At 44.4% G+C, this 14901-nt stretch overlaps 1 protein-coding gene and 2 non-coding genes across 8 annotated transcripts in view; all 3 read right to left on the minus strand.

Annotated features, from left to right (window-relative positions):
* dgki (diacylglycerol kinase, iota) overlaps window positions 1–14901 on the minus strand; it is a 48055-nt gene that overhangs the window by 6731 nt on the left and 26423 nt on the right. The window contains exons 3-22 of one of the 6 annotated variants that reach the window (XM_062382605.1): window positions 13501–13596; window positions 10263–10337; window positions 9886–9942; window positions 9691–9756; window positions 9531–9599; window positions 9272–9388; window positions 8761–8835; window positions 8537–8632; window positions 7595–7677; window positions 7221–7281; window positions 6937–7050; window positions 5869–5994; window positions 5598–5676; window positions 5305–5360; window positions 4814–4876; window positions 3997–4070; window positions 3274–3385; window positions 3104–3190; window positions 2423–2535; window positions 917–979 (exon numbers count right to left, since the gene is read on the minus strand). In XM_062382605.1, the coding sequence (XP_062238589.1) occupies window positions 917–979; window positions 2423–2535; window positions 3104–3190; window positions 3274–3385; window positions 3997–4070; window positions 4814–4876; window positions 5305–5360; window positions 5598–5676; window positions 5869–5994; window positions 6937–7050; window positions 7221–7281; window positions 7595–7677; window positions 8537–8632; window positions 8761–8835; window positions 9272–9388; window positions 9531–9599; window positions 9691–9756; window positions 9886–9942; window positions 10263–10337; window positions 13501–13596 (1682 nt within the window). Of the gene's footprint in view, window positions 1–916; window positions 980–2422; window positions 2536–3103; window positions 3191–3273; window positions 3386–3996; window positions 4071–4813; window positions 4877–5304; window positions 5361–5597; window positions 5677–5868; window positions 5995–6936; window positions 7051–7220; window positions 7282–7594; window positions 7678–8536; window positions 8633–8760; window positions 8836–9271; window positions 9389–9530; window positions 9600–9690; window positions 9760–9885; window positions 9943–10262; window positions 10338–13500; window positions 13597–14901 lie in introns of all 6 variants that reach the window. The other 5 variants (XM_062382604.1, XM_062382606.1, XM_062382607.1 and 2 more) reach the window with 5 other exon arrangements.
* trnae-uuc (transfer RNA glutamic acid (anticodon UUC)) lies at window positions 8262–8333 on the minus strand. The gene has a single exon. It is a non-coding gene; the product is annotated as a tRNA-Glu (tRNA).
* trnae-uuc (transfer RNA glutamic acid (anticodon UUC)) lies at window positions 11268–11339 on the minus strand. Its single transcript has one exon. It is a non-coding gene; the product is annotated as a tRNA-Glu (tRNA).

Here is a 14901-nt window from a genome sequence, read left to right on the forward strand (position 1 = left end):
TAAAAAGTTGTAAACTCTCCCTGCCATGTAATAAAGCAGGAACACAAAGGGCTCGGCTCTCCTGACGCATCACCAGCACGATTCTGTTTGAGTTTGAGGTGGGCCGACATTCTAAAGTCAATGTTTGTGGGCAATGTTGCCTTCAGCGAGGAAGAAGGTTGAACACTGACGTCAAACACACGGTGGGCGAGAAGCTAAAGTACAATGAGGAAAAATCACCCAAGTGCCGAAACCTCAAAAACTCAAGAGCTCGACTTTCCTGTGAAGCAACAGAGCAGTCGTGAAATGTTTATATCGTTTATTCTTCTGGGAGTAGGAGCTTCTCTGAGGGAAACACGTCGAGTGAGAGACTGAGTGTAAAACACAAGAGACGACGACCTGAAGAGAAACATCTGAAGCACATGAACTGTTAGAAACGCTTCATCATGCTGCTGGAGACACATTCTCCCTCTCACTCCTTCATTCACCACATTTCACACAGACAGAAACTCACCACACAACCAGGGTTCAACCAGTACGAGCTCTACTGGGAAGGATTTGTTCCTAATGTGGGTTTAAGAGATTTCAAAACCAGTTCAAACTAATTATGATTTACAATTTGGGATATTTTAGATATATTAGATATTAGGTAAATTCAGAGAAATCGAGGATAAAGTCAAAATATAACATGAAAAAATAAGTTTTATTAAAAGAATTATGTTATTTTACCCGATTAAGTCTTACTGTTTTCTATATTCTTTTAATATTATTGTAACTTGGCTTTACATTATCGTTAATATACAATAATCTGATTAAATATTGGTTGAACCTGAGACGAACCGTAACACACCGTAACACAACAATGACAACTCGTTCATTCACATGTACACAAACACAGAGTGACACACAAACTGTGACAAAGGGCTCAGGTACTTACACAGAGAAGGAGTCGGGGGGAGCAGAGAGGCGGCGCAGATCAGCTGCACACACCTTCTGAATACTACGGCCGCACACACACACACACACACACAAACACACAAAGAGGAGAGGAGGACAAACAAGGGGAGGAGAAACATGGGGGAGATGAAGAGAGAGGAGGAGAGGAGAAGGAAATCAAGGTTTAGGAAAGGAGAGAGGATGAAAAGAGTGGGGAGGAGATAAGTAGAGGAGAGGAAAACAGATGAGGAGGGAAGGAGAAGAGGTGAGGGAGAAGGAGAAGGGTAAAGGAGAGACACAGGAAGGATAGAGGAAGGGAGAGGAAATAGGAAGAGGACAAAATGGAGAGAATGCGACATAAAAGGAAACAAAGGAAATGAACAAAAGGAGAGAAAAGTAAACAAAATAAATATATAATCAGAGATATTCCAGGAGGTAGAGAGAAGGAGAGAAGAGGGGAGGAGGAAAAGAAGGAGACGAACAGAGGAGGAGGGACAGACGGAGAAAAGCTCAGAGGTAAGTAGACAAACATGAAGAGCACAGCAGCAAAGCAAAGACACTTTGTGATCATCAGTTCTTCTTCCTCTCACACAGACTCACACAGGAGGAGTGATTAGTGCCACGAGGACGGAGCGGTGTTAGTCGGCAGGTGTCACAGGTTAGAGTCCGGCGGAGGAGTGCAACCTTTCTTAACTCAAGTTCTACGTATTTGGTTATTTATCATAAAGTTGATGGATAAATAATAGACTGTGGTTATATAAAGATGGACGACTGGTTTCTTCTTTCTCCCACTGTCCAGATGTGGAACTGATTCTGCTCAGTGGCGATTTGGGGCGGAGCCAAGGTATCAGTACACGCTCTCGACCAATCGTGAGTCGGTCTCAGCCCGTTTTTATATCAGCAATTAACTAATTAAAACCAAATGTAAGAGATAAGAACGTTACTTAAAATGATAGAATCAACCTTTGACTCACATGGAGGAGGTGCGGTTCATCACCTATATTACAGCCAGCCACCAGGGGGCGATCGAGACAACACTTTGGTGTCATTGCCAATCACTTTAATTAAATCTCTGACAATATAACGTTAGTGCAAATGTTTAACTCCCAAACATCGATCAGGCTGCATGAAGACGTTCTTTCTCTCCACGCCGCTCTGTGCTGCTGCCTCGTCCCGGAGAGAGAAATCAATAAGCGAGTCCCGGTGTTCGGCTCCTGAGACGAGGAGCACAAACCACCGTGTTGTGTCGCTTTGTCACCGGAGACGCGGCCGGTGGTTGTGTTGTGATTACTGCCGGAGGACGACATCACACGTCCGTCCTCCGGCTGGCGAGATGAAGAGAGAGACGTGTGACACTGAGAGGAGTCGGCTCCCACTGAACAGACTGCGTGACTCACCGGTGAGAACCCGGGCTTTTACAGCACTGCTGGCCTAGTTCCTCACTGTGTGTGTGTGTGTGTGTGTCTGTGTGTGTGTGTGTGTGTGTGTGTGTGTGGGGGTGACTCACTCGTTCAGCAGGGGCACTGAGGTGCGTCTCTTGCTCTTCTGGACCATGTTGGCCTGATTTCGGAGGGAGATGCGGAGGGTGGTTGGGGCCAGACGACATGGCTCACCGTCCACCTACATGCACACAGACACACACACACACACACACAGAGACACACAAATGATACAACTATAATCAAACAGAGGTTTCCACGGCAGCTGACCAGTGAAGACGCAGCAGCAGGATTCACGCAGGATGAAGCCGTCAGGATTAAAGCAGCACTAATAAGAAACCAATACACTCATGGATTAAAAACGATTTATCAATTAAGTGCAGTCGAAAATTAAATGGATTAAAACATATATTGATCCAAAACCTCTAATTTATTCAGATTTAGAGGCGAACAAGCTTCATGCATGAGCTGAAAATCTGTTTAAATATAGAAGTAAATCTTTATCTCATGTATTCTGGCGTTTATAGAGGAATTTAATGTCCTGTGTATATGAGCAGACCTAATTGATTTGTAGCTGAGGACAAATTAAATAAAGGTTTCTATTCAAAATGCACAGATTTATTTAAACAGGCTTGTTTCCGACCTGAAGCTCCATCGTCTGATATCTTTAGTTTCTGGTTGTGAAGCTGGTGAGTGTGGGAGTGTGTGTGTGTGTGTGTTTTTGTGTGTGTGTGTGTGTGTGTGCTCACCTGAACTGGAACGGTCTTGAAGGTCGTTAACACAACCTCTCTGCACTGGTGGAGTCTCTCTCCGTGACCTCCGACCTGTAGCGCCGCCTGGTGGACAAGAGGGAGACGTTCAGCTCAGAGAGAGACAGACACTTAGTTGCTGTCTTCTCTTGAAGCTTCTCTTCTCTCACCAGTGAGGCCACGGTGAAGCCGATCACCTCGATGCAGCCGTCATCATGGCGCTGGGGTTCGAAGTCTCTGTGGTCGCCTGTGTTTCCCCACGGCATGGTGCCAGCACAGTACCTACACACACGTTGTGACAAAGTTAACATCAACACACTCACAGCAACATGTGACTTTCACAGAGCCACAGCGCCCTCTGCAGACACATGTGGGGATTCTCTCCTAACTCTGTTCAAAAACAAAGTTTCCTGCTGAATGTCGGAGATTAACTGTGGTTTTTAATAACTTCTGAGTCTGTTTAACTGATCCACAGTTCGACTTCTGTAAACCCAAATATTGCTCCCCCCATCCGAAGCTAACTGATCAGATGCTCTCCAGGATCTTGTACCTCGACCACAGGCACTGAATTAGTTCTCATCGTTTTAATGTCTAACCAGGGAGAAGATGCAACTGCTGGTGTGGGAGGATCTGAATCCACAGCTCCAGTGTCTCTCAACAACCTGCCCCCCCCCCCCCCCCCCCCACACACACACTTCAGAGGCTACTGACCCACTTTAGATTCATTTCATTACAGACTTTCCCTGGAGAGCTGCAGGGTCTCATGGTTACGTTGCATCAGAGGCTCAAGTGAAACCGTGAATCATCACAACCTCAATTGTTGTGTTGCTTATTCATAAAAACAAAAGCTGATGAAGATACGAAGGAGGCCAACTTGACATCTATCCACTCACCTGGGAATGTTCAGAAACACGATGCACTGGAACTTCAGCTCCTGGATCTTGGCGGTCAGATCTGTACCATCACACTGAGGAAGAGAGAGAACGTGACAACATGAGGGAGAGGGATTTATGTGGAAATAAAGGATGTGTGGGGAGGACGAGTGTTTTGCAGGTGAACAGAGCGTGAACTCATCTACTGAACTCTTCTGCTTTCACTGATGTGTTTACTCGTTGCTTCAAGCCTCAACCTCACTTCTTAGTTTTCACTCTCGGTTTCAATTCTGTGTTGATGTGGGAGATGGAAAGTAACGGATGGAGGTGAAGGTTCACCTCAGTTAGAGCCGCCAGGCACATAGTGAACCATCGTGAAGCCGCTGCAGCATCAGACTGTTGAACTCAGGTTTTTGAACAGGAGGAGGTGATGACTTTTATTTATTAAACTGGTGGTCAGTGACAGAGCAGCAGCAGCAGTGAGGTGTGTGGTCACTGATAGAGCAGCAGTGAGGTGTGTGGCCAGTGATAGAGCAGTAGCGTGGAGGTGTGTGGTCAGTGACAGAGCAACTACAGCGTGGATGTGTGGGTCAGTGATAGAGCAGCAGCAGCATGGAGGTGTGTGGTCAGTGATAGAGCAGTAGCTTGGAGGTGTGTGGTCAGTGATAGAGCGTCTCTGTCGGGCAGAGAGGATTTCAGTGTTTGTTTCAGCCGAGCAGTTGAAAGACGATGTTTCTAATCACTCGGCCGACATGTCGACATGGAAGGTGATACAGACCCAGAGAGAGAGAGAGCAAGAGAGAGAGAGGGAGAGAGAGAGAGAGGTGTTAACACTCACCACCACTTTGACGTGCTTGGACAAGTCCCTTGAGCTTCTCTGGAGGAAATCTGAGAACGCAGCCTGCACGCAGACACACACACACACACACACACACACACACACAAACAGAAAAGGGGATCCAATCAAACATTACATTTCTCTAAAAGAGATGACTCCCCCTGTACTCCTTCCACCGACCACTTCTTGTTACACTTCCCTCACAAAATTCTTATCAGACCCGTTTTCATAAAACAAGCTTTAAAAACAATGAATAACTTATCGGACATTCTACAAACTACACAAGTACAAGTGTTGAATAAACGGTCAAAACGAAATCCTGCTTCCACCTCAGATTTAAAGGAAATTAAACTTTGTCTCCCTCTGTCTTCCATCCCCTCCATCTCTCCTTCTATCACTCTTTCCCCCTAATTCTCCTCCTTCACTTTATAAACATTTCCTCTCCGTCACATTGTCATTCTGGTGTGTGAAGACTCAAGTTGGAAACTCACTCCTGCATAGAACATCTTGTTGCGGAAGCGACTGTTGAACTTCTCCGGATTGGCCTCTGTGAACACGCAGAGAAGAAAAGAAGGAGAATATATTAAATAAGCTGCAATTATCAGTGGAATGAAAAATGAAAACTAAACACAGTAATAGACTGAGACGTTTTTTATATTTTATGATATTCAGCTTCTCTTTCGCTCACAGCGGTGGAGTCTGTTGCACTAAAGGGAACGAGAGGGACCTAATGGAATATGAATAGAGATAATACAGAAGGACGTTAAAATAGATTCCCACTGACCTCTGGACTCGTGGAACTCCAGGGTGACGTGAGCGTCGAAGCCCAGGCTGAAGTAGTTGTTGAACACGTTGAGAGGAAGCTGAATAACACAGTGAAGTGATGAATTAACATAAATATAAATATCCAGGTTCAGCTACAAGCATCATTTAAAGATCCTCTTATCAAAATGTGCATGTTGTGTGCACATATGAGCACATGTTGTAGAGTCTATATTTGTAGATCTTTATGATCCTGGAAGTCGTTCCACCGACACACAGAGCTGACGTCTCACCTTCTGCGTTCCCTCCTCTGGCAGAGCAGCACTCTTCTCCACCAGCAGGTTCCACCTGTCGAGCTGCACAACAGAACCGTCCTCCACATGACACAGAACCTTGGACACGGGCTCATCAGTGTAACCCTGCGCAGACAGACACACAAACAAAGGCTTTGTTTTGTCTGACCAACAACTGAACATGTAAAGATAATCAGTTTACAAAGGAAAACTTCAAATCCCTCACTTTTAACAATCACAGTATAATAAAACTAACATTTTCTTTCTCCTCAAGTCAACACAGGCCTCCCTTCCTACTCTCTCTCCATCAAGATAGATTTTAAGTCTGTCTCCTTCTGGACCAGGTCAGGACGTCAGTGTGCCAAGGACACGCACAGCAGAGCTCACACCCGACACACAGTAAGTCACAGGGACATTCACACCCACACTGAGAGAGACGGGACGAGTTTGGTTTGTAAGAGCGAGAGAGGAGGAAAGAGAGGACGAGAGGAAATGAAAGGAGGAAGGAACAGGGAAGAGAAATAGACGCAGCCACCGAGACAAAGTGGACGGAACATCCTGTGAGAGGACGAACTGGGGACACCCTGATTACACTAATTACACACACGGTAGATAGGACTTCTGTATCTGACCGAATCAGATTTACTTTGTTCTGCTGAAGATGCTAAAGTCCTTCACTCGCCCTTCACCAGTCAACACTGTGCACAGAGACTGCAATCACAAACCAGTGGAGTAGCAAGGTCCAACCAATGAGTGCGTCCGTCTCAGCTGTGAATCTGGACATTTTCCAGCCCGGTTGTTATATCAGCAAATATCTAATTAAATCCAAACTTAGCAGGAAAATGAGCGTGTGATAATTGTATGTGTGATAATATTAATATAATTTCCCTCGGAGATCACTTCCCTTTGATTAAAACATATTTTAATAATGATGTGTAAACACAGTGTGACCTCAGCTGGATTAAACAGACACGGGGGACACTTGTGAGTGATTGAACACGGGGAGGAGAAGCTGCCACATCCTGTCGCTCTCTGTCGCCCTCTGCGAGGTCAAGGCTAGGAACTCACCCCGCCCCAGTTGAGCGTCCTGGCGAGGTCATTTCCTGTTCCCAGAGGAAGAACAGCGACCGGAGGCTGGGGGGTCATCTGCAGCTCATCGAGCGTGGACAGGATCCACCCGACCTGCAGAGAGAGGATCAAAAGGAAAGAGTTATTAATAAAACACAACAGAAATATTAAGATAAACTCTTTTTACCTCAGAAAAACTAAATAAGACAACCAAACCATGAATCCTGATTTCACTGAGACTTTTGAGTCCCTGAGAAATGATGAAGAGCTTCACAGAGTCTTACCGTCCCGTCGCCTCCACAGGCGAGGATCCTCAGGTTTGGCACTTTCCGGTACAACTCCAACCTGACGGGTCACAAATCACACAAAGAGCAGCGTGAGGCTCGTTTGGAGAAGAAGCGTCTTTGGCAGAGAGCTGCTCTGATTGGTCCTGAGTGGCTGTAATTGGTCCAAGTTCCATGAAAATCCCCCAATTTAACGAATAAGAGGAGACATCGACTAAAACTGAAGGGATAAAATGTCTTTACTCTCCTCCGGGCTGCGATAACAGTCCCATTTAAAATGAATATTTGAGCAGAACATTTGAAATCACTCCAAGTTCATGAGTGTCTAATTCTAATTTAATAAAATACTGATTCTGTGGTGACGGGGCACTTACGCCTCCCGCAGGCCGCCCTGCGACAGGTCAAACACCTGTCGAGGGTTCAAGATCCACATGAACATCTGCAACACCTTGGCACCCTGCAGGGAGAAAAACACAAAACACAGAAAAAACGTTTTTAATCACGATACACACCCAGAGAGACAGTGTTGTATTCTAAGAGTCTATCAACATCACACATTCATTTACACATTTATAAACACAGGAATTCCCCTTCACTTCAGAACCAGCCTGATGTTCCACTGGCACTGATGAAGACTGAGGACACATGATGGGATCTGTTCTGCCCAGTGTTTCAAACACATGATAATGCCAGCTGATACTGGAGTGGTCACAGAGTTCTCTCTGGATCGTCACCGTGAGCAGCACTAAGTGGCAAAGTGCCGCGAATAGAAAATGTCACGTAAACAAAGTGAATTCATTTTACAGTCGTTTCCCGATGGTTATTGGTTCTGAACCTTCCACCACAGAACCGCCTTTAGAGAAGTGCCACATTAGAGAAGCAGATTTCTTACTGGTTGAAACCCCGGGAATGAGGAGTACAGGACTGATCAACTGGTCACTGACCACACAAATAGATGAACAACAACTGTCAGCCGACAAAACACCACAAGGTGTCAAAGGTCATTATCAAGTCCTAAGGAATCACACGTTAAAATTCATGTTCCCATACCGGGAGTTGAACCCGGGCCGCCTGGGTGAAAACCAGGAATCCTAACCGCTAGACCATATGGGACATGGCCATTACTGATCTTAACTGAGCTTTGAATGAACAAGTGAACATCTCTTTGTGCAGCAGTGTTGACATTTTGCACTTTTGGGGTCACGAGTTAGTCTCAGCTGTCAATCATGACGTTCTAATGTGATCGAATAACAAATTAAAACCAAACTGACTGAAACTAACTAAAATGACATAAACCATTTGTAAAAGTTCCCGACCTGGTTGCCGCCGCTCTTCGGATTGACGAAAACCAAGATGGGCTTCATGAGAGGAGAGGGAAGCGGCTTCAACATGAACGGACGCCATTTAGAATCCTGCACCAAGAGACAGAGGAAGACAGATGAGGGACAAGGTGCAGAAACAATAATCACAATATATTAATTGTGTTGATGTATAGTACTGTTTATAGTATATAAGACTTAATTGTCATAGATGTACTTACGTCCAGTCCCTTCTTGCTTGTCCTTCGTTTAAATGACGTCCGCTTTTTTCTCCTTGCCGAGTTCTTCAGGGAGCTCTGAGGGACAGACACACAACACAAACACACAAAGTTCAGTAGCTGGTTCACTGTCGTGATGTCCCTTGTGATGGTAATTAAAAGTGCAGTGAAACATGTGGTGTGACTGAGGGATACGTGTGAGAGTGTGTGTGTATGTGTGTGTGTGTGTGATAATGGAGACACAAACCCTGAGTTCCCTCACGCAGATCAGACATGTGTCAGCTCATATCACGTCATAGGCAACAACACACAAGCACACACACACACACACAAACAGTTTGGAACAGTCCTTCTATTACATCTTTATATTTAGATCCAACAAGTCATTTCTCATTAATGTCACTATATGGCAGCCAGTGAACTTTATCCACCACTGGACTGGGAGCTTTGCAATGGGAGCGTGTGTGTGTGTGTGTGTGTGTGTGTCTGTGTTGTCAGTTGTGTTTGTGTAGACCTGTGGTTTCCTGACTTTGATGATCCAGGAGGGGGGCACTATGACTCCAGCGTGGGCCCCCAGAGAACACGGCTCCTCGATCTGATGCAGCATGAAACACGTCACCTTGTTGTGGAACTGGGACCGAAACACAAACAGGAATGAAATCTCAATATGATAATTTGAAAATGTGTGTGTGTGTTACACAACAGTAAATATCATTTGGTACATTCTGTCCTCCTCTTACTCGAGTGTGTATTTCAGAGGATGAGTTACTTACGGCCAGTTTACACCAAGAACAACTGATGGCGATGATTTCTTTACTGTGGAAGAACTTCTGTTGAAAACTCTGCAGAGACGGAGACAGGTACGCTGAGGTAATTCAATCAACTGACCAACAACAACACTAGTGTGTGTCTGTGTGTGTGAACGTGTGTTACCTTTCCACATTGTCTACATTTGCCGTCTTGCCTCCGTCTGTGAACCCAGTGATGTCTCAGTGCGTTCTGCTGTCAGAGAAAGATTCAACACGCTCATTCTTTTTCTCAACGTGTGAACATGATGCACAGTAATTGCTCTTCTCACACACACAGACACACACACACACACAGACACACACAGACACACACACTTACATCTCTGAGGCATCGGGATCCTCCCTCTCTGAACGTCAGCTTGCAGCGGAAGTTAATCTACACGGACGCAGAATAAATAATTAACAAACACTGAATATCACTTTATATAAGCAGCAGGTTGACATATAACCACATGAATATTTAACAGCTGGAATTCATAAATACATCATCTACACTAATGGAAATTATGCATTCATAATAAAATGTACTACAGACTTGCCTACTCTATGTATATTTGAACTAAATTGAACAAATATTTGTCGGATTTCAAGGATGACAATTCTGGTTTACACACAAAATACTCATCAACAACAGTGGTGTATGTTGTGTGTGTGTGTGTGTGTGAGTGTGTGTGCATGTGCATGTGTGCGTCATACCTTCTCTAGCTGCTCTATGCAGCCGGTGTGAACGACGATCTTACAGGCTGCACATTTCTTCCTGGGGGCCGACTTCTTGAAGAAGAAAACAGATACAGAACACAGAGGGCAGTGAGATACACAAAACAGACACACAAACACACACACAAATACAAGCTGTGTAAAGACGCACACCCTGTTGCACTCTCACAACAGCAAACAAACACACAGATACACACTGAAATGTTCTCAAGATGCCCAAACATTTCACTTCTTCATTTTAAAAATTGCTTCAGCAGATTTTCACCAGCAGCTCAACACAGAGGCCTCAGGCACGAAAACCTCCTCCGTGACATTTTACACTTACAGTTATATTTCCAGATGCAAATAAAAAAAGGAGATGGTGGCTAAAAGCAAACACGTAATTACTGCTGAGGACGACTGACACTGTAAATCTGAGGTTTGAAACAAGATGCCTCCCTGATGGCCTTAGTCATTTGTCAAACTGTGTAACTGGCAATAAAGAATAATAGGCAAATACTCCAGTTGCCAAATTGCTGTTTGCCTTAGATGAATAATATGGCCCCGCTGCCCCCCCCCCCCCCCCCCCCCTCCCGCTCTGCGAGACCAACTAGTCATTATGGGTAACAGTATGCCAGCTGATATTGGAGTGGTCACAGAGTTCACTCTGGATCGTCACCGTGAGCAGCACTAAGTGGCAAAGTGCCGCGAATAGAAAATGTCACGTAAACAAAGTGAATTCATTTTACAGTCGTTTCCCGATGGTCATTGGTTCTGAACCTTCCACCACAGAACCGCCTTTAGAGAAGTACCACGGCACATTAGAGAAGCAGATCTTTTACTGGTTGAAACCCCGGGAATGAGGAGTCCAGGACTAATAAAGTGGGCATCGACCACACAACTAAACAACTATAAGTACAACAATTGTCAGCCACAGCCGACAAAACACCACAATGTATCAAAGGTCATTATCAAGTCCTAAGGAATCACATGTTAAAATTAATGTTCCCATACCGGGAGATGAACCCGGGCCGCCTGGGTGAAAACCAGGAATCCTAACCGCTAGACCATATGGGACATGGCCACTTCTAATCTTAACTGAGCTTTGAATGAACAGGAAGTAGAAAATGTCTTTGGCAGAGAGCTGCTCTAACGTCTTACAATTTTGAGGTCACAAGTTAGTCTCAGCTGTCAATCATGACGTTTTAATGTGATCGAATAACAAATTAAAACCAAACTGACTGAAACTAACTAAAATGACATAAACCATCTTTGAGAAAGTTCATTGACGTCCATTATGACTCCTTAGTTTGCTGCATGGCCCATCTGTAAACATGGTGGAGGCGGCTTTATTACGTTTATGATGTCGGTTAACACTGCAGTCTGCCACCAGGGGGCCATCAGGATGGTTTGGCATATGTTTTCATGTCGTCCATCTTTAAATATCGTTGATTCCACAGAGCAGAGAGCAACACATCAGGTTCATTAACAAGCTACAGCTTAACAAGTACAGATTTGCAGGGAGCACAGACATGTGAGTGACTTTACCACAGAACGGTCCGACTCTATCTTACATCAGCTCTCACTGCTGAGTTTTAAAGCCTCAGCTGCAGCCGGCACAGCGCCTGGTTCATCCCGGATGACTGAGACTGAATCAGCCGTATCCACAGGGCTCAGGTAGGAATGTGATTCCACTGACGTCAGCTTGTCATTGTCAGAACCCCACAGCTCACAACGCTGCTGAAATATTAATCTAATTAAATCCATGACAGCGAGAGAGAGAGATTATGGTGAATTTGTTTCCGCTGCAGCTCCTTCTTCACGTTCAGTGGTGGCGGCATGATGTCGAACACGGTGTAATTGCGTGTCATCAACGGAAATGTACAGACATGTCATTATATCCAGGGTTAGGGTGAAAGGCTTTTCTCAGCTCTCTATTCCGAGAGCCCCTGTTCCTTGTTAAAAGGTGCGAGGATGGAGAGAAGCTTGTTAATATCTGTGATCTGATTTCTGTTCGTCTGAACACGCTCGTGGTTCAATCTGTTTTACAGCCAGGAGTCGACCCCATGCTGGTTCCTCACCACTCAGATGGACCAGAGCAGATTTCATGCTTCTCATTTCTTCTAAATTCCCCCCAGAAGAACACTGAGCTGCAGCATGTGAGCAACATCCAGTTGAGTTCAGCTCCGACCCTTAACGAGTTCTTTGAGCTCAGCACTGAAATCACCGCCGTGTGTTTGGATGTTACAGCTCTGCGTGTTCTCTTTGTTCCCACTGCATCTTCTGATGTGAAATCCACAACAACACATTTCAACAGCACCTTCACCACCACCGCCGCTGCTGCTGCTGCTGCTCTGGGGCAATAATCTCCTGGATGTAACGTCTGGCTCGTGGCCAGCGTCAGTCCCGTGTTCAGAGCAGCTGCACCTGGCTGACCACAGATCAGCCAAACACGCTGCTTCACCAGCTTTTAAAAGCTAAACGTATTTTCGGTATGTCATCAGTTATTTCCTTTTAGTGGATTTGTCACTGCTTTGCAGAATATGATTTATGATGTAGGAACCAAATTATCAGTTGGCCAATAAAGAGCCAAAATGAGCCTCATCAGCATTTATTTTCTTTATCACGCCCACCGCAGTTTTGTGCAGCTAAATCCTTATAAGGACTTATGATCATTTATTTTAAAATTCTCTCATAATACAGTGAAGTCCTTGTTTATTATTCGTCATAATTTAATATAAATAATCACATCAACATTCCTCCTCTTTCTTACTTCCACTGCTGGAGAAGAGGCCTCGGAGGAAGAATGATAACTCCTGCTGCCTCCGGCCTATTTAATGATTTTATTGATTTATTTATGGGCTCCTTTTATCGTGGGATTTGAACCAATCAATCATGTTCTTTTGAACCCATGGTCCCAAAGTGCCCCTGCCCCTCAGAGAGCTGCGTTCTGTCCCTAATCTAAACTTAAATCATGACCAGTTTGTGCCTAATTCAAACCTTAAGATACCCACAGGTCACATCATCTCACCCCTGACCTTAACCATCACACTGCCTAACCCTAATTCTTAAATAAACCTCATTCTAGTTCTAAAATCAAATCTTAACCCTCAAATATCCCCTTCAAAAAGTGAACAAAAATTGGATTTTTACTCGAAATGCTCCACACAATGACACAAGCACACACACACACACACACACACACACACACAGACACACACACACACACACAACTCACTGCGGTCTTCAGTAAGCAGGTGTCCTCTCCCAGATAGCACAGCTCTCCTGAGCAGCTCGTCTCCATCCACAGGTGATCTCCGTTCACGGCGTTCTCCTGCAGGGACCAGAGACACAACAGAGACACAACAGAGACACAACGAGGGAAACAATGATTTAATAACTCACATTATTATTCTCACTCAGATCGTTTTCAGTCGTATTGAACTGCGACCACAGGAAGAGCCCCTTGTCAACAAGTGGGTCAAGCACATAATTGCTGCCGCTGAGTGGGTCGGTGATTTCACAGTGCATGTTTATTTGCAAACACACAACTACACAACTACACAACACACAACTACACACGTACAAAGAAGCGAGTGTCTATGAGTGCGTGAGTGGGAGGATGTCAGCTCTCTGAAAGGGATCTGATTTACTATCAATGCGTCAATCTGAGGAGGTGTTTATTACAATATATGCATTAGATATTACTCATGTTGCGTTATTACAACAATAACACTCGATTAATTAATACCTCAGTTGCTGAACATGCTTAATATTTGCCTTTTTACATCTAACATCTGAAATACGAGGATTTTATGCTTTTCTCTGTCACAGGTGAAAGTAGATTGTGTCACCTTTGTCTTTGGGAAATTATAATGAGGAGGAAAAGGTTAATCAATTTATCTATTCAAATAAAAGTCGATTCATTTATGTGTGTGTTTGCTTGTGTATGTGTGTGTGTGTGTGTGTGTCGTGCAGAGAGCTAAAGGCCAGTGACTATGGGCTGGAAGTGTCCCTGCAGACAGAGCTAGAGGGGAACCTCAGATCTGCCCCCACAACAGTTTGTCTACTTACACCTTCCAATTAACAACACAACATGTTTTATTCACTGTTAATTGCCGCTGACTGATTTATTTAGTACCTGACGGCTCCGTGTAACAATCCAACTGGTAACACACTTCAGATACAGGATCCACTTTAAGCACGATGCTGGTTTTCCTTTCTGGAAATTTTCATTTTTGGAGGCGAATCAAAAAGTGTTTCTCCTCTGATCATTCTAGAGTAAAACCCTCCCTCTGTTTCTGTCCCTCTCTTCTAGTTGAATCAGTTAAATGTAGTCGCCACCCTTTCTTCTGTTACCTCCATTGTAAACAAGGTGAAGATGGCAGAACTGGTTTTTCTTCACACGCTGTTTCAGACACATTTGCATAAAACAACCACGGCAAAACCAAAATGAGAAATTTACAAACAGTTAAATGCAGTCAGATGCAGTTTTCTAATATTTGCCGTTATTTTTATGTTGTGTTGTGTTTGATATAGAATCTGGTTAAGTCACAGATACAATAATTTATATAAATCACAGATAGAGCCAAAGATATGACACGTTTGCTGATATGAAAATAAATAATGCAGAAAAGAT

This window comes from Platichthys flesus, chromosome 23 (assembly GCF_949316205.1).
Source record: "Platichthys flesus chromosome 23, fPlaFle2.1, whole genome shotgun sequence".
Lineage (NCBI taxonomy): Eukaryota > Metazoa > Chordata > Actinopteri > Pleuronectiformes > Pleuronectidae > Platichthys > Platichthys flesus.